This window comes from Erpetoichthys calabaricus, chromosome 9 (assembly GCF_900747795.2).
Source record: "Erpetoichthys calabaricus chromosome 9, fErpCal1.3, whole genome shotgun sequence".
Lineage (NCBI taxonomy): Eukaryota > Metazoa > Chordata > Cladistia > Polypteriformes > Polypteridae > Erpetoichthys > Erpetoichthys calabaricus.
The window spans coordinates 114,018,726-114,045,077 of NC_041402.2; the positions used below are offsets into that span (position 1 = coordinate 114,018,726).

General features: G+C 37.8%; 1 protein-coding gene across 1 annotated transcript in view; it reads right to left on the reverse strand.

The window, feature by feature from the left end:
* Positions 1-26,352, reverse strand: part of pepd (peptidase D) — a 347,373-nt gene that overhangs the window by 42,772 nt on the left and 278,249 nt on the right. Inside the window, exon 11 of the mRNA XM_051931543.1 lies at positions 21,115-21,192. Within this exon, the coding sequence (XP_051787503.1) occupies positions 21,115-21,192 (78 nt within the window). The remainder of the gene's footprint in view (positions 1-21,114; positions 21,193-26,352) is intronic.

Sequence of the window (26,352 nt, forward strand, 5' to 3'; positions counted from 1 at the left end):
TGGCTGAGAAGCTACCCAATCAGAGCACGTATTAAATAAAACTCCTCAAATATACTGTGAGCAAGGGGGCTGTTCACACCCCTAGAGGATACAGACGCTCCTCAATAAATGCTGAAAGACTACCTTCACATTGCTCCCTTCCATGCTGGGCTTATTTGTTACTTTGTTGTGCGATATGCTTCCTGCACGATGATTCGCATACTTAAAAGCACAAACAGCACCTATTGATTTTTGATTGTTTGCTTTTCTCTCTCTCTCTCTTGCTCTGACATTCTCTGCTCCTGACGGAGCGGGTGTGAGCAGGGGGGCTGTTCGCACTCCTAGAGGATACGGAGGCTCGTCTAAAAAATGCTGAAAGGCTACCTTCACATTGCTCCCTTCCTTGCTGGGCATACTTGCGGCTGCTTTGTCAAGCGATATGCTTCCCGCACGGTGCTTCGCGTACTTAAAAAGCTCGAACAGCACCTATCGGTTTTTGATTGTTTGCTTTTCTCTCTCTATCTGTGACATTCATACTTAAAAGCCCAAATGGCACCTACTGATTTTTGATTGTTTTCTTTTCTCTCTCTCTCTGACATTCTCTGCTCCTGATGCACACTCCTTTGAAGAGGAAGATATGTTTGCATTCTTTTAATTGTGAGACGGAACTGTCATCTCTGTCTTCTCATGGAGCACGTTTAAACTTTTGAAAAAGAAAAAATTGTTTGTTTGCAGTGTTTGAATAAAATTCTCATCTCTCTACAACCTTGTGTGTTTCTGTGTAAATCTGTGACCCAAGCGTGACAATATAAAAATAACCATATAAACGCAACCCCCGCAATGGAGGAGGGATCACTGTATAGATTACTTAAATGATGTTAACATTTTATCTGTATCATGTAATAAACGTATTTTGCTGCATTTCATCTTAAAAATGATATTGTCATCATATGTAAATACGCGCTTTATAAAGTGGCTCAAGTTGTGCAATATTATAACTGTATCACAAGTTTACAGTGAGGTAATTGTACTTATAAGTACAAACAGTTCTACAAGGAGCACTTGATGGACTGATTGAGTGCGTTTATAGTTCTTGGGATGAAACTGTTTCTGAACCGTGAGGTCCCTACAGAAACAGCTGTGAAGCGTTTGCCGTATGGGTGAAATTCAAATAGACTGTGCGCATGGCTGAGGCAGCATGTGCTTGATGCTGTATACCAAAATTCTCTTTCCAATCACGTGCTGTAGAGCTATGATTCCACACTCAGATACAGTGGGATAAACACTCTAAGTAACAACGCTAAAGCAGCTATGGTATTTGGAATAGTTTGGCCATTCCATGGACAATTATATTGTTACAGGTTAATTACAATCAGATGCTTTAAACTAATAAACGATATGCGGTTAATTTAAGTGTATTTGATAAAGCCGCGTCAGGGATGTGGATCTAAAAAAGAAAGGTAAACCACACTGGAACAAAAGCACTGCTTTGATGCTGGGAGCTGCCAGTTTGCAAAACTGAGCGGAGAACTTGTGTACACCAGGTGTGAAGCTGGCATGAAAATGTGCATGGCTTTACACCATCTGGCGTATGCACCGTTTATACATGAGGCCCCTTGTGTGCAAATAAAAGTATAGCCTTTGTGAACAATTAGGATGATTTTTGGAAAAGGACTGGATTTTTTTTTAAAAGAGACTGTCTTCATCCTAACTGGAGGGGATCTTATGTATTATTGCAAAATATGGCAGCAAAACTGCCTGGCTGACTGATTACAGGACCATCCAGGCCACAGTCATGTGATCTTAAATCACAGGCTGTTGATTATCCCACCATGCTACTTTCCTGAAACTGTTACCCATAATACCTGTTGTGATGCATCCAGTAAATTTAGTCATGATGCAGTCCTTAAATTACTTGATAACAAAAAAATAAGGTGTTTAATTAGACCAAGAGATAAAACCAGACCCTCCAACAGGGGCACCCATAGAAACTTACTTCAAATTAAAACAAAAAATTTGAACTTCTTTCACCAGTTCAGAAAGAAGTATTTAAAAGAAGTTTTAAATACTGCTTACTGAACATTTGCTCTCTTGGAAGTAAAGCGGTGTTGGTAAATGATATTATATTAAGTACAAAATATGATCTGTGTCTTCTCACTGAAACCTGGCTTAGTAAATCTGACGCTATTCTCCTAGCTTAGGTGTCACCAGATGGATACTTGTTCCTTCAAAAGTCTAGAGATTCTGGTCGAGAAGGAATCCTTGGAATAATTAATTGCAACAAAATGCAAATGACTTCTAAAAATGTAGGCAACTTCACATCCTTTGAGGCTTCATTTTAAATATTAAAACAGATTCCAATACAATTATAGTGTTTGTCTACAGACCATAAGGGCCATATTCATTGCTCATGACTGAATTTTGCAATCTTTTATCTGATTTAGCTGTAAATTATGATCACGTAGTATTGATGGGGGATTTTAATGTACACATTGATGTGGAAACTGACACTTTTAGCAAAAGTTTTACTTATTTGTAAAATTCAGTAGGATTTTGTCAGATTGTCAAAGGTCCAACTCAATCATAACCACACATTAGATTTACAGTAATCCCTCCTCCATCGCGGGGGTTGCGTTCCAGAGCCACCCGCGAAATAAGAAAATCCGCGAAGTAGAAACCATATGTTCATGTGGTTATTTTTATATATTTTAAGCCCTTATAAACTCTCCCACACTATTATTAACATTTCACGCACAATTATACAGCATAAACCCTTTGTATTCTCTTAGATATTAGGTAAGATTCGTTGAAATTATGTATGTAAACACAGTTTACATACAGTAAAACCTAAATATTATTTTAAAGATATCGAGCGTCTCCGATATCACATATGTTACAGCCATTACGACAGACAGGCCACCATCAATAAATACGTACAATGCAAGAAAAATTGTATACAATAAAATGTGTGTACAGTGACACTAAACTATGTACATGTAATAAGTATTGTACGTAAATAATTAATTATGGTTACTCACCAACAATGACACGACAACTTGTCCAATAACGATGAGGTTAATTTTACTGCACAACAAAGGATAGCGTTACAGCTCTTCTAAAGGAGCCTCTTCAGGCGACTGTTTAGCACCGCCGTTGTTCTTCTTCCATCACTCTTCAATCCAAATCCCTAAAGCAGGTTCCATCCAGACTACTGCCTTACAACGTCCACTTGCAACTCATTTTGCGCCCTGTTTAAAAGACACTGCGGCCGTAGATCTTATATGCTTTTCCTCCTTTTTAAATAAAAAGAATCGTGGACTCATTTATGCTGTAATGGTGTCCTGCAGCGGTGTAGCTGTTTCCTTCCTTCAACATATCCAAAACTTTTACCTTTTCTGCAATCATTTGCATCTTCTGTTGGCGCTTGTGCACGTTAATTCTGAATGAGTGAGATTAGTACTTCCTGGTTAATGCAGCACTCCGTCGCTGAGCCAATCAGCAGCACACAGGAACTTAACCGCATGCTCTGATTGGGTAGCTTCTCAGCCATCCACCAATAGCGTCCCTTGTTTCAATTCAAATGCATCCCTTGTTTCAATTCAAATGAGCAAATCAACTGAGGAAGCACACGTACTGTAGACCGCAGACATCCGCGAAGCAGTGAAAAATCCGCGATATATATTCACATATGCTTACATTTAAAATCCGTGATGGAGTGAAGCCGCGAAAGACGAAGCGCGATATAGCGAGGGATCACTGTAATTATAACTTACAAAGTTGAAATTCAAAATTTAAATATTACTCCATTAAAACTAGAATTATCAAAGCGTACGAAAAAACTTGTAATTTCCACTCTAAAACTCCAGCACTTCACTCCCAGATAATCAAGGCATGAGCTGGGAGAACTTTGTGGCTGTTCTGCGGAGGTGGGGGGATGGAATAGTAGGCTGCTGGCTGCTTGCTGCTTGTCTTGATCGGCACATTTATAAGACAAAAGACACTGACTGAGAAGTGCGAAGGGATTTAAGGTGGGCCGGATTTACGAGTTTTTTCGTAGGCTTTGGTAATTCTAGTGTTACATGAAGTTATTTCCGATCACTACTTAATTACGTTTGATTTGGTTCTGCCCTTACCAATACACTCACAGATTAAAACAAAGACAGTGTGACATCTAAATTTGAATTCTGCTTCAAAATTTATAGATACTTTGTAACGGCCGACCACTTACCCAGCCGGCAGCTACACCTCCAAGACCTGTGGCCTGGATAATTTACTGAGTATGAATCTAACTATCAAGCCATACCTCTAACAAATTAAACTTTTCCCCCACAATCGACGGTGTAAATATAAGCACACAAAAGCAGATATGTAAAATTAAATGATTAATTATATTAAATGAAATAACAAGACAAATGACAAATAGAAATATATACATATATAAATATCCCTCCACCACAGCAACAATGAGACACCCCCATATATAAATACAACAAAACCCTCCCTTGCCCCCTGTAACATATAACAAACAACGAACAACAACAATGAATGATATACGGAATGATCGTGAACTTGAGTCCGGTTATAAAAACTGTCCTGAATACGGTTGGCTGAACTAGCGATAAATGAGTCGTTTGATTTTCCCGGCAATTGGAACAACCTCACCGTGATTCCTCGGCGTGTGGTGGATGGCGATCCTACCCCGGGGTCTCTGCAGATGAGGAATGGAAGACAGTCTGGCAAAATGAAAAACAAACTGGTGCAAAGGCGCGATGTGAAAAAACAGCAAGCAAGTTGATCTGTGGTTGAAAAAAATGGTCTCCTTTCTCCTCTCCTCTCTCCCTCCTTTCTCTTCTCCTGATTGCTTAAATAGTCCTGTGATGGCTGTAATTGATTAATAGTGAACAGGTGCTTTTCAGGTTTGAGGTTGCAGTCTCCTTCCATCATTCACTGATACACACATAAACAGCAAACAGGACAATAGAAACAAGACGCACTCAGTACTGACATTTGACAACACTATAAACTATGTAGCCCCGCTACAACTTTGAGTAAGTTGAGCGTAATTGTGGAAAACCATTTAGATCAGTTAATATCAAATGTAAACGTGGAAAACAATTTAGATCAGCTAACAGCACATTATAATGTGACCTTGAGAGATGCCCTGGATGCAGTGGCTCCCCATAAAACAAAAATGATCAAAGCGTATAGAAACTCTCCCTGGTTTAATAAAAATACTCAAGCTTTTAAATTCGAGTGTCAAAAACTGGAGAGCAGGAAGAGAACACCAAAGCTGCATGTCTTTTAAATTGCATGGACAGAGTGTTAAAAAATATTAAAAAGCTCTCTTTAAAGCTTGCTCAGAATACTATTCTACAATAATAGATAGCAATAATAAAAATCTTCGGGTACTGTTTAGAACAGTGGCTAAATTAACAAAAGGGAATTCAGATCTACAGTGCAGGCTTTATGAACTTTTTAAATGAGAAAATTAAAAAAAATATAAGATCCCAAATCTCAGCATCACAGTGCAAACCATATAATAAGCTTGGCAGACTGTCTCACATTGCATTCAACACTTTAAAAATTTTAATCCTGTAACTGAGCAGGAAGTATTGACTTTAATTTCTAAAATAAAACCTAATACTTGTTCCCTAGATCCAGTGCCAATAAAACTAGTAAAAAGTGCAATGGATGTTCTTGCAGCACCTATTCTTAACATTATCAATAGTTAATTATTGCATGGAACAGTACCTGATGCACTACAAGTGTCAGTCATTAAACCATTACTTAAAAAGTCTGACCTAGACCCACACATTCTTAATAATTATAGACCCATTTCAAATTTACCCTTTCTATCTGAAATACTTGAAAAAGTAGTCGCCAATAAGCTTCAGTCACACCTTAGGCATTACAGTTTGGGAAATTCCAGTCTGATTTCCGCACTGGTCATAGTACAGAAATGGCACTAACACACACTGATTTGATGAAGGAAACTCTACTGTAATTACAGTGGTGTGAAAAACTATTTGCCCCCTTCCTGATTTCTTATTCTTTTGCATGTTTGTCACACAATGTTTCTGATCATCAAACACATTTAACCATTAGTCAAATATAACACAAGTAAACACAAAATGCAGTTTGTAAATGGTGGTTTTTATTATTTAGGGAGAAAAAAAAATCCAAACCTACATGGCCCTGTGTGAAAAAGTAATTGCCCCCCTGACCTAATAACTGGTTGGGCCACCCTTAGCAGCAATAACTGCAATCAAGCGTTTGCGATAACTTGCAATGAGTCTTTTACAGCGCTCTGGAGGAATTTTGGCCCACTCATCTTTGCAAAATTGTTGTAATTCAGCTTTATTTGAGGGTTTTCTAGCATGAACCCGCCTTTTTAAGGTCATGCCATAGCATCTCAATTGGATTCAGGTCAGGACTTTGACTAGGCCACTCCAAAGTCTTCATTTTGTTTTTCTTCAGCCATTCAGAGGTGGATTTGCTGGTGTGTTTTGGGTCATTGTCCTGTTGCAGCACCCAAGATCGCTTCAGCTTGAGTTGACGAACAGATGGCCGGACATTCTCCTTCAGGATTTTTTGGTAGACAGTAGAATTCATGGTTCCATCTATCACAGCAAGCCTTCCAGGTCCTGAAGCAGCAAAACAACCCCAGACCATCACACTACCACCACCATATTTTACTGTTGGTATGATGTTCTTTTTCTGAAATGCTGTGTTCCTTTTACGCCAGATGTAACGGGACATTTGCCTTCCAAAAAGTTCAACTTTTGTCTCATCAGTCCACAAGGTATTTTCCCAAAAGTCTTGGCAATCATTGAGATGTTTCTTAGCAAAATTGAGACAAGCCCTAATGTTCTTTTTGCTTAACAGTGGTTTGCGTCTTGGAAATCTGCCATGCAGGCCGTTTTTGCCCAGTCTCTTTCTTATGGTGGAGTCGTGAACACTGACCTTAATTGAGGCAAGTGAGGCCTGCAGTTCTTTAGACGTTGTCCTGGGGTCTTTTGTGACCTCTCGGATGAGTCGTCTCTGCGCTCTTGGGGTAATTTTGGTCGGCCGGCCACTCCTGGGAAGGTTCACCACTGTTCCATGTTTTTGCCATTTGTGGATAATGGCTCTCACTGTGGTTCGCTGGAGTCCCAAAGCTTTAGAAATGGCTTTATAACCTTTACCAGACTGATAGATCTCAATTACTTCTGTTCTCATTTGTTCCTGAATTTCTTTGGATCTTGGCATGATGTCTAGCTTTTGAGGTGCTTTTGGTCTACTTCTCTGTGTCAGGCAGCTCCTATTTAAGTGATTTCTTGATTGAAACAGGTGTGGCAGTAATCAGGCCTGGGGGTGGCTACGGAAATTGAACTCAGGTGTGATACACCACAGTTAGGTTATTTTTTAACAAGAGGGCAATTACTTTTTCACACAGGGCCATGTAGGTTTGGATTTTTTTTCTCCCTAAATAATAAACACCATCATTTAAAAACTGCATTTTGTGTTTACTTGTGTTATATTTGACTAATGGTTAAATGTGTTTGATGATCAGAAACATTTTGTGTGACAAACATGCAAAAGAATAAGAAATCAGGAAGGGGGAAAATAGTTTTTCACACCACTGTATGTTGTTAAACTTAAGCACAGTGTTTGACACCATTGACCATTCTATTTTACTGCACAGGCTAGAAAATGATGTTGGGCTTACAGGCGCTGTACTCGTTTGGTTTAGTTCTTAATTTATCAAATCGATTCCAATACGTACAGAAATGTGCTGACAGTACTCCCTCATTATACACATACATGAGATATGGTACCCCACAGGGCTCAGTACTAGAACCTTGATTGTTTTCACTTTACATGCCTCCACTGGGATCTATCATTAGAAAACATGATGTTAATTTTCACTCATTTGCAGAGGACACCCAGTTATACGTTTCTTTTCAAAACAAATTAAGTTTCTCCAATGTTGTCTTTAATTAGTTGTGTTAGTGAACTAAAGGAGTGGATGGATGAGAACTACTTGTCTAAAAACACTGATAAAACAGATGTTAATTATTGGAGGTAATGATGCTGATCGCAACAATATTTTGTCAACATTTAACTCGGTTGGAATCACCATTAATTTCACTGAATCATCCCGCAACCTGGGAGTTATCTTTGACTCTAGCATGTCATTTAAAGTGCACATTACAATGTTGTCAAAGTCATGTTTCTTTCATCTTAAAAATGTTGGGAAATTAAGGCGCTTTCTAAATAAACAGGATTCTGAGAAATTAATTCATGCATTTATTTCTAGTAGGATTGACTACTGCAATACTGTGTTCACTGGATGTTCAAATTGTTCTTTATACAGCTTCCAGTTAATCCAAAATGCTACTGCAAGAATTATTACAAGAACAAGAAAATACGAACACATAACTTCAGTTCTTAAATCCTTACACTGGCTCCCAGTTAAGTTTCAGGCAGATTTCAAAATCCTCCTTTTAACATATAAAGCCGTAAATGGCCAAGGTTCGGCTTACTTATCTGAATTTATCATGACTTACAAACCAGAGCGCACATTAAGATCTGAAGATGCCGGTCTGCTTATGATTCCAAGGATTAATAAAATAACAGTGGGAGGTTGAGCTTTTAGTTACTGGGTCCCAAAACTGTGGAATGGTCTGCCTGCTACTGTAAGAGATGCCCATCAGTCTCAGCTTTCAAATCCCAGCTGAAGACTCACTACTTCAGTTTAGCATATCCTTACTAGAGCTGCTGATTAACTGTACAGACTGCATCTCTGTTGTTGGGTCATTAGCACTAAAACATAAGTAATATGATAGTTCTAATTTGTTACTAACCCTCACCTATCCTGTTTCTCTTCTCATTACTCAAATGTGGCACTTGGTGCTACTGCCCACCTGCCAAGTTGTTTTGCCTACTTAAGGTAATCTATAAAAACTGGTTAATGGAATTAGCTCTGTCCATATTCACATCTATCAAGTCAGGTTGTGATTGCTTGAGTCCAGTAATTATGCCGATTCAATTCTAAACATGTTTCATGCTATTCTGAGTAAGTTTGTTTTCTATTTTAGCTCTTTAAACTTACACCTCTTGACTTTTTTAAAATCTAAAGGTTTATGCATTGTCTCAAACAGGGGCACCTTGGTAAGAAATGTAAAGAAAAAATTTAATGTCAAATATGCTCTTTGGAGCATCCTGAGATCCTGTATATCAAAAAAAGAGGATAGTGCTACATCCAGTAAGGCTACATCCACTAAAGAGGAAACTGAGAGGGGACTCTGTGCTCTTACTGGGGCTAGAGAAGAGTATGCACAATATTAGGTCCCTGTTAAGGTAAAATCTAAGAAGAGTGAAAGGTATGTGAAAACGTACCCCTTTATAGATCCTGGTAGTACAATTTCTACCGAAAATCTTCAGTGACAGTTAAACCTTCAATGCAAAAAAAGTATTTCTCAAAACAATGCGTAATTGTGATACTAATTCAAGAATGCTACTAACAGTACTATTTTGTATAATAAGAGTAATAAGAGCAGCTCACTGCTCAAAATGTTTATTTGGGGAGGCGGCAAGGCTCAAACCCGTGACCTCTTGATTATGGGTCAGCAGTTCTTACCACTCTACTACCAAAGCAGTTGTGACAACGAAGTACATTAACCCAATTTCTTTTTCTACAGTTATAGTCTTGAATAAAAGCGCACTTGTTTTGTTATACTTGTACCTTTTGTGAAAGTGTTTATTTGATATTTGGACTTCAGTCTTCACACATTATACACTTCATGTCAAAATATTGTTGTTAGTACTAAAACATGAAAAATGTTTGTCTTTTAGGTATGTGTTCAACATTTCTTGCATTTCCTGTCATCCTACACTTACATAGATCTTTGTAGACACGGAACACATATGAAATGCATGTGTTCCAAATAACGATATATTATTTACCCTATACAGCTCCAGGTATCTCACTCCCAGATAAACAAGGTTTGAGCTGAGAGAGATTTTTGCCCTTTCTGCAGCAGTGGGGGGGATGGGATAGCAGGCTGCTTGTGCTTACAAAACAAAAGACACTGATGGAGAGGTGTGAATTGATTTAAGGTGGGCCGGGATTATGATTTTTTTGTAGGCATCGGTAATTCTAGTGTTAATGAACAACGCATGAAATGTCCCAACCCAACTAATATACTCATTGGTGTCCTTAGAAGACTTAGAAAGGTGCCAGTGACATTAATGGTAGACATCAAATCAATGTTCTACCAAGTTAATGACCCAGATAAAGAAACTGATCTTACTCGCTTTTTATGGTGTCCTGAATCTAATCAATGTAATGACTTGGAAGAATTTAACTCTTTTAGGGCTAATTTTTTTTTTAGTTTCTTTTCTCCCAGGGCTGAATATTTTTCCAAAAACTAACATTTTTTTAAAAAAGAACACAAAGCAATTGTTTAACATATCAAATCAACAAAAAATATTTACTTTTGACAAATGTTATTGTCTTGCATGTTGTATGAGCCTGCATACTCTATGATTTCACATACATATCACATACATTTTACACAGCAAAGTCTGATCTCGCTCAAAGCAGCCAATTTCAGTCATTGCCACATTGCACTCCTTACAATATGTGTTGCTTTGGTGCCTATTTTTCAATTGTCTGTTGCTGCACTTTCTCACATATATTGTTAGTGTGTACTGTAGAGAGACAAGTCACCCATTTGCCATCGTGCCATGCCACTGCCACTGCCACCAAGTTTTCTGCCTGCATGAAAACCGTATTGTCACCTCTTTTCATCTTCTGAAACTTTATGAACTTTATGTATGGCATTATAGCCTGGCTCACCCCATGGGATTTGCTTCTGTTTATTACAGAAGTGAATAAAACTTTGCAGCAGCACGTACCTAAGCCACCAGGGGACAAAACACGTTTGGACCAATGCTCCCTGAAGTTATATCACCAGTTCTGTCCCATCTCTACTTGTAATGCCACAGCGCGCTTCATCTCGTCTTTCGTTGTGGGTTTCCACTTTGAAAAACGAGAATGCGATGCAAACGCAGCCCGCGATTCAAAAACAATCTCTGTCTACCTGTTTGTCTCGTCTGACAGTAGCTGAAAAGCAGCATCAGGAGAGAGCAGCCTGAAGTACAGCAGCTGGTGATCTATCGTGTCCAACAGCAAGCCATGCCGTCTTGTAAACTCTGGTAGCCAGATCGGCTCTCAACGGATCAATGTCTGTGTATTTATCCCATGCGAACCTTACCGTAGATGCATCGGCTGCGCAAAGGCACTCAACTGGCAGCAGATCCGCTGGCGCGGCATCGGCTGGTGTCTGATCAGCTGATGCCTGCTTCTCACTCTCTTGCTCGATCTCCTGATCACTGCCAATAAAATCCGATTCTGAAAAATCAAGAGTCCGACTCCGCGATAATGCGCAAAACATCGTCTGCCGAGTGTTTTCTTTTCTGCACTTGCTTCACTCCCTTTTCACATGTCGATGCCATCTTGCCATTGTTTACATTTCGCAACTCACGCACACGCAAGGTTTAGTTGCCGAGTCAACGAGTCTAGCATTCCTCCAAGCACAGAGGGAATGCCTGTGACGTGACAGTGAGATTTGTCGCCATTAACAGCTGATTGTCGCCCCCTATCCCTAGATGTCGACTTTTGTCGACATTCGCCTTCAACCCCTCCTGTCGACAAAAGTCGACATCCGCCCTAAAAGAGTTAAAATGACAGCACATCTTTAGGGTGCTACTTCTTCACCCAGTTGTGCGTCTTATACCTTTGCATAGAATAGCAAAAATACTTCATAAAGAAGCTGTTAACACTCCATAATTTCTGTGTGGACGACTGCTTAAAGTCAACTGCAACAGAAGAACAAGCAACAAAGTTGGCAAAAGATTTCCAAGCTCTATGCCCCACAATATGATTCCACTTGACCAAGTGGGTGAGTAACAGGAAAGCAGTTTCGTTGTTTGTTCCTGAAGATGACAGAGCTCTTGAACAAAAGGATTTTGACTTGGGCATACAGTGGTGCACAGAAACAGACATGTTACAAGGCATGGTATTTATCTTTTGTCATTTCAGTTTATGACCCCCTTGGATTCTTAGCCAGGAAAGCTTATTTCAAGACACCTGTGCAAAGAGAAATATGGTTGGGATGAAGAAGTAGAAGTCAAACACATTCAAAAATGGATGGATGACTTACAGTTACTAGCAAACCACAACGTGAACAGATGCATCAAACTAGAATGGTTTAGAACCATAAAGCCAGCAGAAATGCACCATTTTGAAGTTGCCAGTGAAGATAGATATAGCACTGTCACATTCCTTCTCTTGACTAATGAGAAAGGAAAAAAAAAACATTTTTCATTTTCAATCAAGAGTGGCACCATTGATGCAAGTCCAAGAATGGACCTACAACAGCGGTTGTAGCAGTCAAAATGATTAAGATGCAAAAAGGTGAACTTCAAATACCCTTACAAGAATGTACAATTTGGACTGACAGCACCAAAGTGCTAAAAACATTTCAAATGAAACATCTCAATTCAAAACTTTTGTTGCCAATAGAATCACAGTGATCAGAGATCACTCACAACCTTCACAATGGAAGTATATCACATCTGCCCCAAATCCAGCAGATCAAGCCTCAAGGGGACTAAGCATAGAAAGCTTACTCAAAAGCAGCACATGGTCACAAGGCCCAACTTTCATATTGAAACCAGAACACGAGTGGCCAAAAAGACCAGACCAAATGAATGTTTCACTGTCTGAAGATGATCCAGAAATTAAAATATGTGCAGCTAACATGACAAGTGTAGAAGAGATTACTGAACCTGTAAATAAACTAATCACCTACTTCTCAGAATGGCTACACTTAAAGATAGCTGAGGCTTAGTTTCTCAAGTTTACAGATATACTGCTGCACTTAAAGGATGAAAGAAACACATTTTATCTTGAAGTCAGTCAATCTGAAAGTAACCCAGAAAATCAAAAGATCCTCATTACAGAGCACATGAAAAGGTACAAACTGACATTAAAACAAAAACAGTTTCTTCAGAAGATTCGTCTAAAGTAAATCAGAGCTTATCTGCCTTAGGCACCTGCAAGAATTTCAATGTAGAATTAATGGCTTTAAAGAAAAATGCCCATATAAAAAAAGAACAGTCACATCTTTAAACTGGACGCGATCATATAAGATGGAATCCTGAGAGTTGGAGGCTGACTCAACAAAGTTGCTATGCCAGAAGAAGCTAAACATCCTACAATTCTACACAAACCTTCACATATTGCCTCTTATATTGCAGCACATCTACAAAGAAACATGACATTGTGGGCACAATTACATGTATGCAAAGTTGCACCAGAAATACTGGATACCTCAGGCTAACTCAATTATCAGGAAATTCATTTCAAAGTGGACACCATGCAGAAGATACAATGCAAAAGCAGGTCAGCAAAAAATGCTGATATGCTAGAAGATCATTTGTTACCAGATTAGCCACCTTTCTCCAGTATGGGAGTTGATTATTCTGGACCTTTACAGGTTAAAAGAGGACGAAGTCTAGTCAAGAGGTATGGAGTAATTTTCTCTTGTCTAACAATTACAGCTGTACAGACTGAGATTACACACAGTTTGGACACTGATTCTTGTATCAATGCCATATGTTGATTCATTTGCAGAAGAGGACAAGTTAAAATCACGTGCTCAGATAATGGAACATCAGGGCATAAAGAGAGCTATGTGAAACCTTGACCAAGAAAAAATTTGCAATGCCATGGTGAAGACAGAAATCAAATGGATTTTCAATCCACCATCAGCTTCTCATCAAGGTGGTATATGGGAAAAGTAAATCAGAAACCTAAGAAAAATTCTCAATTCGATACTCAACCAACCAACACTTGATGATGAAAAATTCTCCAAACAGCAATGTGTGAAGCAGAATCGATCATCAATAATAGTTAGAGAGGGCGCTGGCGTTGAATGTTCGCCGTTTCTCCCTCTGAGTCTAATATTACTAATATTACTTATATATTACTAATGTTACTAATTTACTTTTAGTTTTAGTTAGAAAGTTTCGTACTTTTTCTGAAAGCTTTCTTGTACTGTTTTACCGTCTGCCGTGGATTTTATGGATTTTATCAAGTTTTAGCTGTCTACTCACCTGTCTACTGACCTGTTGCCCGGATATACTGTTTTACCGTTTGACGTGGATTTTACGGATTTTAACAAGTTTTTTGCTGTCTACTTACCTGTTTCCCAGATATATTGTTTTACCGTCTGCTTTGGATTTTATGGTGCTGTCTGGATAGCATCCCTCCCTCCCTCTTCGGTCAGAATGGCATTCAGCTATTCCAGCTCACAACTCGCCGACTTAATCCCGCAACCACTCCTGAAATTAACATCCCCATCATTAAAGAACTTTGACTCCTTCACCATCCTTGTTACACTCATAGAGGCTCCGGTCGAAAGTTCATCTTCCAAAACCAGCCAAAGTGCTCTGCTACCAAACATTCCATCTTTCTGGTCACCTGTCACCACTCTGACGCATCATCAGAGCACCGTTTCTCCAACTACTATCAACACTGGAAGTATCATAAGATCTCTGCACTCCAGCATGGGAAACACCCGAGCCATTGAGAGAAACACCGTGAGATTCTCACATCCCCGGCTGGATTTATTTTGTGGAGTCGTTTCTAAGCTGCGTGGAGTGGATTTTAATGTTTTGCGACCTGTACAGAGATTTACTCCACAGTCATTGGTCAAAATTGAACTGTTCAACTCTCAATCCATCAGCAATAAATCCATACTGATTGAAGAACACATCAGGGAGAAAGGACTTGACTTCATGTGTCTGACAGAAACTTGGCACCAGTCAGAGGTTTACTCTGCCCTAAATGAAGCCTGTCCACCTGGCTACAGTTACTTGGAGGCAGTTCGCAGCACTGGGCGTGGTGGTGGCCTAGCTATTATCCACCATCAGGACCTGGGGTTGTCCCCTATCTCGATACCTGCAACATCTTCCTGCGAGTGCTTTGCATTTAAATGTAAGCCCCCTTTTCCCATGACTGTTCTCCTTATCTATCGACCTCCAAAACCCAACTATGCCTTCATCCCGGAAATGACTGATCTCACAACACTCTGTGCTACCTCTGCCAACATCATAATCCTAGGAGATACAAATATTCATGTTGACAATCCCACAGGTTATCTCACCGTTGACTTCCTTGAGCTGCTAGATTCTCTCAACCATAAAACAACATGTTGATGTCCCCACACATTCCAGGGGACACACACTTGACATAGTCATTTCAAACTCTGCCCCAATCAGTAACCTACAGGTATATGATCTTGATATTTCAGACCACAAAGTAGTGTCAATGGAGCTGCCTTTTTTCTCCCCCCGTATCAAACTAAAATGACAGATCCATTTCAGAAATCTGAAGAACATCAATGTGGATGCCTTGGCCCTGGACCTTAAACTTCTCTCCTCTGACCTTACCAGCTCTCTCTCTCTGTTGCTGACCTCGTGGATTTCTACAACCAGTCCCTGAGCAGTCTCCTGGACTTCCACGCCCCCTTAACATCCAGGTTCGTCTCATTCTCGTGCTCAGCACCTTGGTACACCTGCAAGCTACGTTATTTACAATACGTCGGAAAATGAACAAATAGCACCAGTCAGTCAGAAAGACCAAGACTGAAATCGTAATGCGAGTCAGAAAGCGAGCAAATAGCACCACAAATACGGAAAGCCAGTCACGCGCACTGGGTCGTTCACATTTTACATCCATACGGCTGTTCCCCTTCACCTGATGAAAGCAGTCGGCCTTCTCATACTAGGACACTTCCGCCATCTGTTGGCAATTTAAAGAAACATTGGTAAAGCGCGATGCACAGGGACCAAACGTGCCGCTAGATGGCGCTGCTGTTAACGTCTGTTGCAACGTGCGGCCATGTTTTCGATGATAAGTACGGGGACATGTGCCCAACGTTGTGTCAGTGAAAAAGTGCCCTGCACTTCACCACGAACATTTTTCCCAACCAAACATACCCCATGACCTCCTCCTGGTCACAAAGGAGCCTCATCCCCAGGTGGGGATCGGACGCCCGGTGCAGATTTGTATGGTGGACAAACATATATACACACATATTATATATTAGATTACAATAAAATGTCAATCAGAAAACTGTTTTTTCTATTTCTGTGTTCTGTTTCTTTCATGTAGGAAATTCACCAGTTATAGGATTCCCGGGCAACACTGGGTACTCCTGCTAGTATAAAAAAAAAATAACAATAGTAATTATATGATGCCAAAACCGTATATAATCTCAAGATGAGTCCTTTGGGTGGTAAATCTTAAGGCACAGTGAAAGACACAATCCAAAGTCATAGTCGTGACAATAATAGCGTGTTTCTTTTTGGATTCCCCCCCCCCCAAAGTTTTTGAAAACCTATACTTAAACATAATTTCTCCAAAGGACGGCAGCACTGACAGCACTTTTACAGTGCAAGTAATTCTCTGTTCTAACACACTAGACAAATCTGTACAGTTGCCTGAGTGACATTTGGGATTAACGCTTCTAGCACGGTTTTCGCAGCTCAAGTAACACTCGGGTCTAATGATAAGGAGGCTACAAAAGCTTAAAATCTCAAAGGAAAGCATTTGTAACACCAATTCATTGTTTCCATTGTTCAAAATTATTTTGCTCCCACATACATATTACACCTCAATCTCACACTTCTTTTAGTTTGATCACCAGCTTCACATGTGGGACCTAATCAAAAACCTTCTAGAAATCAAGTTAATAAATGTCATATGCTTTTGTTTCTTCCTCATAGAATTCCAGCATATTAGTAAAACACAAGTGCACTTGAAGCTGGACAAAATGAGCTAAAAGAGCAGCATAAAGATAGATGAAAACGTGAGATATGTGATGGATAGGCCATAGGTGTTTGTCATTACTTTGTTGCTTTGGTGTTGCATTTAGGGACATTAACAACAAAATCAGCAAGGTTTCATTTTTGTAGTGAGCAGCTTAAATAAAGGACCCAGTAAAACTTTGTAGTATCATGTCCCTCATAAATCTTTCTTCCAGGTGGTTATTACAATATTATCATATTTATTTATATCCATTACCACATTTGACACTGTTATTTAAACCATAATATTGGCTTCTTTTAATATTTCTTACAATTGTGTTGGTATTATTTTTTCATTTCTGGTTTTGATGTGTATTATTTTCTAAAAGGACTATGCATAGAAACAATGTTGAAAGGTGCCTTCATCAACATTTGCATGTTAAAATTATGGAAAACTGCTGGGTGATTAATTACTTTAACTTTCAGAAAATAAAAATATAAGTTATTTAATATAGTGTGTTAAAACAAAATGTACTGTAAAAGGTTGAAAAAATGCACCTTTTAAGCATTTATCTCAGTGTAAACTTCAATAAACAGTTCTTAATCATCATCCCATCTAGAATTTGTTCCTTTCTTCAGTTTCTGGATGGCTAAAATGTTAAAAATATATCCTGCAACCTTGTATACAATCTTGTGTTTTAGCTAAATGTAGATTTAAAAGAGAATTTAACTGGAATTTTTTATATAAGTAAACCTTCAAAGTAAAATTACACTAAAACAAAAAATCTGTTTATTCTGTTTATTAACACCAACCATGAAAATTACGCCTTGCACAATTAAATATTTAAAGCATTAATAATTTATCTTAACTAAAGAATAGCTACGCATATGACTTTGATGGCATTTTAATAATTTGTGGTCTTGAAAATTTGTTTTACCATCAGAAGCAGATATCCAACATGTAAAAAAGGATAGTATACAAACATGTTCTCCAGGTACCTTTGAGTAAATGGATGAGTAAATTAATCAGTATGAGGTAACATTCGAGATATCTTAATGAAAATGTAACCCTTCTGACAAACTTCTTTTAAGTATACCAAATTACATCAAAACTCGTTCATTTGTAGCTAAATTGCTTCATGTGGACAGACAGACATGATGACAACAAAACGTGCTCACATTTCATGTGAAGGGGACGAGAAACAGGAAAACTTGTCAGATAGTAAAGAAAATCTTAGCCTTCCTTTACTAATGTTAATTTTTTCCTTGTAGATAAAGAATAATACAAAGAAGTAAAACAAATCCAAAAAACACTCTAATTAACCATTTTAAATTGTAATATATTTTTTAATACTTGCTTCACTAAATATCAGCCTTGCTTAAATTTTTGTCCTCTTTAAATACTGCAGTAGTTTGTGTTTTCTAGATGAGCAACTGCTATAGTTTCATTCAGTCCTGGGACCCTCCTGTGCCTGCAGGTTTTCATCCTTAATGATTTTTTTTAAGTGGAATCTTTTATTAATTAAGCAGGCTGTCAAGGCCTAAATGTATTCTGGCTTTACTCCAAATATTACAAGCTGGTTATGCTAAATGATTACTGAATGAAACAAGCACTGTGTATGCTATGGAGGGATGAATTCTTTTTAAAATTTTAATGTTCTTAGCCATTATTTGCTTTTATGTTTCTAATCAATCTGTACAAATGGTTTGCACTTTTTCTTCCAACAAAAGATAAATACCTTATAATTAGTAATACATCTTTTGTTATGATTATTGTTACTTCACAGAGTTTAAGGTTTATTTTGACTTGGTGCAGTTATCACTCCTCCTTCCGTTATATGAACCTGGCATGCAGCTGAACTTGGATTCCAAGATCAGTTTGCACTACCCTCTTTGTGGCAGTACCCTGAAGATTATAACTTAGATTACAAATAATAATTAGATTATTATTTCTTCACAGGGTCTCATGTGTTTTCTTACTCTGACTAGGCACCACAGCACATAACTAATGAGGTATGCACTACCTTCCCTTACATGGGGCAGGGTCGTAGCTGAAGTCACTTAAGTACACATGTAGTTTGTCAGCATGTCTGTGTCGATCAAACACAGGAAGCTCTGCAGTCTACTTGTGACTTTACGCTGTAGGAAAAAACGTAAATAAATCAAGGTAAATAACATTCAATCTGGTCTTTATATAAGTAACATATAAATGTTTTCATATAAAGACCATCACAAAACATAATCACAAACTGGGCTTTCGATACCTTGGCAAGCTCTGTAAGCCGTGCTTTTTCTTTGAAGGACGGGGTAGGGCAGACTGACTGGCAGGATGACGCTGGACCTCTTGTTGCATCCAAACAGTGCTATCTTTACACCTGGTGCAGCTGCGCTGTTCTTATATGTGAGTGGACGTTTCTTGTGGGGATGTAGAACTCTAATCCTCATCTGAGTTCACCTCTGTTATAGCACATATTTATTTGAAAACAGCAGTGTCAGAGAGGGGCGAGCGTGAACGAGACAGAGAATAAAACTGAATAAAAAAAAACGCTAACCTTTACAAGTACCATACATTTCCCCTAGCTGTTACAGACTCAAATAAAATGTATGTTTTTATTGTATAGCAATAAGAGCAGCTCACTACTCAAAACATTTATTTCGTGTCGCGGCAAGACTTGAACCCGCGACCTCTTGATTATGAGTCAGTAGTCCCTACCACTGTACTACCAAAGAAGTCATAACAACGAAGTACACTAACCAGATTTCTTTTTCTTTGGTTATAGTCTTGAATAAAACCGCACTTGTTTTGTTATACTTGTATCTTCTGTGAAAGTGTTTATTTGATATTTGGACTTCAGTCTTCACACATTATATACTTCATGTCAAAATTTTGTCGTTAGTACTAAAACATAAAAAAAGTTTGTCTTTTAGGTATGTGTGAACACACATGAAATGCATGTGTTCCAAACAACAATATATTATTTACAGTACCTCACTCCCAGATAAACAAGGTTTGAGCTGGGAGAGCTTTTTGCCGTTTCTGCGGCGGTGGGATAATGGCATAGTAGGCTGCTTGTGCTTATCGACACATTTACAAAACAAAAGACGCTGATGGAGAGGTGATAACGGATTTAAGGTGGGCCGGGTTTACCAGTTTTTTCGTAGGCTTTGGAAATTCTAGTGTTTATAATTGACCTTACTTTTACCCATGTGTATCACCTTATAATTTATTACATTAAACTGAATTTTTCAACTGTTCATCCAGTTCTGAATACTGACTGCTATGACTGAGATTACCAAAGCACTACAGTTTCAAGTATATTTCCAAATGGCAGAACAGAAGGGAAATTTCCAACAAAAAAGCTTTGTTAAACTGTGAAGCTCCAAAGAGCACAAAAGAGTTGCCAGCAAAGGCAATCCAAGGCGAACAAAAGTCTTCTAGTTTCAAAATTAATTTTCGCTGTGGGACTGTATCAAAGAATTTTTGAAAGTTTATGTACATTATGCTTTGCTTTTCTCAACTATTTTGGTAGCCCTGCACAAAGATCAAGCTTTGTAAAGTTCATGACATACAGTTTTTCTTGAGACTGGGTTTTACAAAGGTGCTGATTGAATTCTGTGGTCATTTTTGAGGTACAGAAACTATAATCAAGTTTAAATAAACTATACTAACCCTGAAGTGACCGTTATCCTTGTCAATAAGCATGAACTTACGACCACTGTTTTTCTTTGCAGATGCAGTTTGTCTATGTTTGGGATATGCCGTACTTACTGAGACTGGTTGACTTAGAGCATGTAATTGTTTTATATTTTCAGCTACTGATCCACTTGACATTTAGGTACATACTGTAACTTCTTTGTAATCGCTACCTTGCACAGATTAAAATGCTAACTTGTCAGACCTCAATAAATCAATAGATAGACAGATATGACACAAACAGTAGCCTTTGCAGCAGCATTTGTAATTGTGATTTATTCTTTAACCATATCAACATACAACCTTAAAGTTACTGTTTATTATACAAGTTTAGAAAAAAGGAATGCATGGATTTAAACATTATATTTGTAAAGGAGGAGCATGGTTTTGCATTGGTCAGTAGTGCTGCTACCTTACAGTTCCAAATGTCTTGGTTTATGCCACTCTCTCTATAAATGCATACATAACAATGTCTACAGTAAATTACAATATATCATTTTAATCTTTTTATTTCCACATCACAGAAGTGTCTTTACTAATGAAGATTGATTTCATATTTAATATAAAAGCACACTCACCACATTTCTCCATCTTCAATAGTCTTATCATTAGGAGCTCCAGCATGACCATAATGAAGGACTGCAGAGTTAATCCCACTATAGGAAAAAGGATGCATTTTATTCATACTGTATATTCTAGCACAAGAATACACTTTTTATCACTGTAAAAAATCTTGGCTCTGTGGCACCAATAATTAAAGCTAAGTGAAATAATAAACAAAGACACAAAATGTGACATTTATTTTTTTCATTTAATATAGCATTAAAAGGTTTTCCAGCTAGATGTTATTTTTGTTAACCTAGCTTTTAATTACCAATCATACGACCACACAAATCTTAGTTAACTTCAAAAGCATGAATTATTCTATTTAATGTCGATCAACATGAAAGTCTTGTTGAAAGAGGTAGTGAACATTAAATCACCCCAATCATACACTGTGCACACATTACCAATAAATGATCTAACTATAAATATTAGTCAAAGAACCAGTTTACACATTTGAATCAAAACATAAGACTTATTATTTGAAGATAGCATACTGTTGTTAGAGCTCCTTCTCAGGACTGTTCATGTTTAATAAATGTAGCAATTATTTTAATTGTCAGTTATTGGCTATTTTTGCTCTAGGAGTCATATTAGGAAACTTGGTGTCACTGCCATTTTGAACAAATGTTCCCATATTGATCCAGCAGCAGGGCCTTAGAATGATTGTCACATCACCAATAATGCATCAGATATCAGATACATTGTGAAATTCTGCTAATACAGGAGTTCCCTTAGGTGGAGTGAGCATCTGGTAGGCTTAAGCCAAATGGGATCCGCTTTCAGAATGCTGTTTTTCTTATCTTCATTGTCTTTAATTGCTCAATAAAAAAAAAAAAGCAAACTTATTGTGATTATTTTGTTCAGCCTTTTGTTATATTTGATGTGCTTGATTTTTTTTTTTTACCACATTTTATTTTTAATATTGTATAGCATGCTTTTTAGAATTGATGCTGAAGTATGCTACCAATCTTGGCAGTAAAGAAAGTGCAGTCAAACCTGAAACCATTAAATACTACCTTACATAAAATATACTGTATTAGAAATATAACAATTACAGTATTGTCTTATAGGCTGTTTTGATCTTTGAAGCATAAACTTGATGTAGATATTCCTGTATTCATTTTCTTGCACTATTTTCCCTTGCACAGTCACAGACAATATGCATGAATTAGTTAAACAAACCCCATTGTCATTCTTTGATACAATAATGGTAAGAAGAGTAAAAAGAATGAATATACCAAAACTGTCTAAAATATTTTGTTTCATCCACAAAGAAATGTATTAATTTATGCAGTCCCAACAATCTCACACTGCAGTAAGGCTATTTGCATGCTAAACTTTAATAAGGGTTACAAAGTTTCTCACTTCTCAGATGCATAAGCATTTAACCAAATTCTATTTAAATATTAGAAAAAACTTTCATATTCCACTTTTTGATTTTATTCAAGTTTATTGTCCCAAGAAGGAATCAGATTTGCTGGCAGATTTTAAAACACTATCATGACATAGCATTAAAAACATATCAACCAAGTAAAAACTTTATATAAATATAGCACTGTACATAATACAGATCATACATATCACACATTAAAACTAAACCACCATTAACTCTTTTAGGGCTAATTTTTTTTTGTTTCTTTTCTCCCAGGGCTGAATATTTTTCCAAAAACTAACATTTTTTAAAAAAGAACACAAAGCAATTGTTTAACATATCAAATCAACAAAAAATATTTACTTTTGACAAATGTTACTGTCTTGCATGTTGTATGAGCCTGCATACTCTATGATTTCACATACATATCACATACATTTTACACAGCAAAGTCTGATCTCGCTCAAAGCAGCCAATTTCAGTCATTGCCACATTGCACTCCTTACAATATGTGTTGCTTTGGTGCCTATTTTTCAGTTGTCTGTTGCTGCACTTTCTCACATATATTGTTAGTGTGTACTGTAGAGAGACAAGTCACCCATTTGCCATCGTGCCATGCCACTGCCACCAAGTTTTCTGCCTGCATGAAAACCGTATTGTCACCTCTTTTCATCTTCTGAAACTTTATGAACTTTATGTATGGCATTATAGCCTGGCTCACCCCATGGGATTTGCTTCTGTTTATTACAGAAGTGAATAAAACTTTGCAGCAGCACGTACCTAAGCCACCAGGGGACAAAACACGCTCCCTGAAGTTATATCACCAGTTCTGTCCCATCTCTATTTGTAATGCCACAGCGCGCTTCATCTCGTCTTTCGTTGTGGGTTTCCACTTTGAAAAACGAGAATGCGATGCAAACACAGCCCGCGATTCAAAAAAAATCTCTGTCTACCTCTTTGTCTCGTCTGACAGTAGCTGAAAAGCAGCATCAGGAGAAGAGCAGCCTGAAGTACAGCAGCTGGTGATCTGTCGTGTCCAACAGCAAGCCATGCCGTCTTGTAAACTCTGGTAGCCAGATCGGCTCTCAACGGATCAATGTCTGTGTATTTATCCAATGCGAACCTTGCCGTAGATGCATCGGTTGCGCAAAGGCACTCAACTGGCAGCAGATCCGCTGGCGCGGCATCGGCTGGTGTCTGATCAGCTGATGCCTGCTTCTCACTCTTTTGCTCGATCTCCTGATCGCTGCCAATAAAATCCGATTCTGAAAAATCAAGAGTCCGACTCCGCGATAATGCGCAAAACATCGTCTGCCGAGTGTTTTCTTTTCTGCACTTGCTTCGCTCCCTTTTCACATGTCGATGCCATCTTGCCATTGTTTACATTTCGCAACTCACGGACACGCAAGGTTTAGTTGCCGAGTCAACGAGTCTAGCATTCCTCCAAGCACAGAGGGAATGCCTGTGACGTGACAGTGAGATTTGTCGCCATTAACAGCTGATTGTCGCCCCCTATCCCTGGATGTCGACTTTTGTCGACATTCGCCTTCAACCCCTCCTGTTGACAAAAGTCGACATCTGCCCTAAAAGAGTTAAGACTTGACTATTGATTGATGCAAATGATAACTGTTAATTGCATGGTTTATGCCTCAGAATGTTTATTAAATTTGAATTTATTCAGAAGATTAACAGCAGTTGCGATGAATTAGTATTTGAACTTGTTGACTTTTATCATCTGAACCTTGAGCCTGTGACCTGATGACAAAAACTGGAAATTTGAATATAGTGGGATGAGTCCTATTTGAATGTAGTATTTTTTTTGTTAAAAAGGTCTGTCAGATTTGACTCTATTAGACCTACTGTGTGCTTTACAACACTGTCTTAATGAAAAACATTTGCATTATGTATAGTGTTTCTGTTTTGTCTTTCTCCTATTGTATTATTAATATATAGCCTCTGTCAGAATGCCTAATCTCTCCGATTTACCACTATTTATAAGGTATTATAGTATATAACTTAGCTTCACCTTCCCTTCTATATCTATAGGTAATTAGGTGTAGTAAAAGACAAGCAGGAGTTAAGTTACACATAAAACAATGTATTATTGGTAATATTCATAAATAACAACAATATGCAAAGTACATTTGAATATTGGCAACCATACAACCTGATTAAATGGTGATGTGTAGTTTCAGGTGGCACACAGACTTGTAGTTATTTAAAATGTCTCTAGTTAAGGCATCATTGGTGCTCAGCTTTCTTCAGAACAGGCCGTATGCCTGTTCCAATATGGCTGGTGAGCTGTGGTCTCCATTGTGTTGTCCTTTCAGTTCATGGTGTGATGGTCTTCATCAGTTTGGTAAGAGAGAGATAATGTGGTTGAGCATGCAGATTTATAGATTCTCTGTCCAACCCCTAGAGCCAATAGGACATCATGGTACTTAAAAGCTTCTGATCCAAGCCAATACCAAACAGCCATACTTCAGACCAATGGGGGAATACAACATCTTAAAACCTGCCAGCCCCAAGACCATATGTCTTTATGGCTTTCTTGCGGGGGTTGAAAGACTTTAGCAGAGAAACACTCGTCAAACTGGTTTAAGGCACATCCTCCCCCAACTCTGTCATAAAATTCAAAGAGACCCATTCCTCGGTTAAACATGAATGCTTCTCACTAATGTAACATTGCTTTGCCTAAATTACAAATAAAGACATACAAAATATTTATCAACTTATATGCAAAATCTTATATCACAACAGTTTCCCATGGAAATCTGATGTTGTGGCAATGGCAAGTGTGGATACCTGCTGTGGAAAATGTCACTGTTTTGGTAATATGACCATTTACATTAATAATTATACTTTTTATTAATAATTATACTATTATACTGTTTATTAATAATTATGCCATTTTTTGTTCAATTAAGAATAGAGTAATTCAATATGATAAGTTAACAGATAAACTGACAACAAGAAATACACAATAATAAAAAATAGTTTATTTGATTAAATATTGATTAAAACAGCTACAATGATGCTCAGAAACTGAGTAACAGAGCTAAATGCAGCTGCGTATTTAAAAGGAATTCATTCTTTGCAAGTGAGCATGTTTACAAACCCAAGATTTACTGTTTAAGTAGTTATTTTAATGAAACCAAAAGGTTGAAATGTCTATGCAAAATAAACACTAATTCAATAAAATACTGCAATAAAAAAAGTATCTCTTTTCTTTCTTGTTACAAACACACTTTATATACAACAAATACATCTCCGTCTATTTAATGAGCATCACAGGACCAAAGGTAACATGAAAATGTAGCTGTGGATGTCAAGGGGTTCCATATATTCAAAATAGTTCAAAATACTGCAAGAAGAAAGATATTCTAGCAGTTAGTATAACATTTCTAAAAAAAAGACTTCATAGTTCAAGTGTCATCGTTGTAAGAGCTAAATATTTTAAAATAATATTAATTGCAATTTTTTTTATCTAATAATTGTATTCCAAGAAAGTGACAAAGTATATAATCTGGCACATAAAATATGCAGAAATTATACAACAAATAACTTCAAAACCTTACAAACAAAGAATTTATCTCCCACCAGAAAGAAAGAGAGGACAGGCCCCCAAAAAATTAAATAAGTAAAAAAGTGAAAACATCCTTATCCCACTCAAACAAATTTTTATTCTAAAAATTTAACTAAATCTTGAAATGTTCAAAAAATACTATGTACAGATCCTCTAACTGAGAATTAGATTTTCTCCGATTTCAAATAATATGAATGTTGGTTACCCACTGACTCATAACAGGTGGGTGGGGGTTCTTCCAGTTAAGCAGCA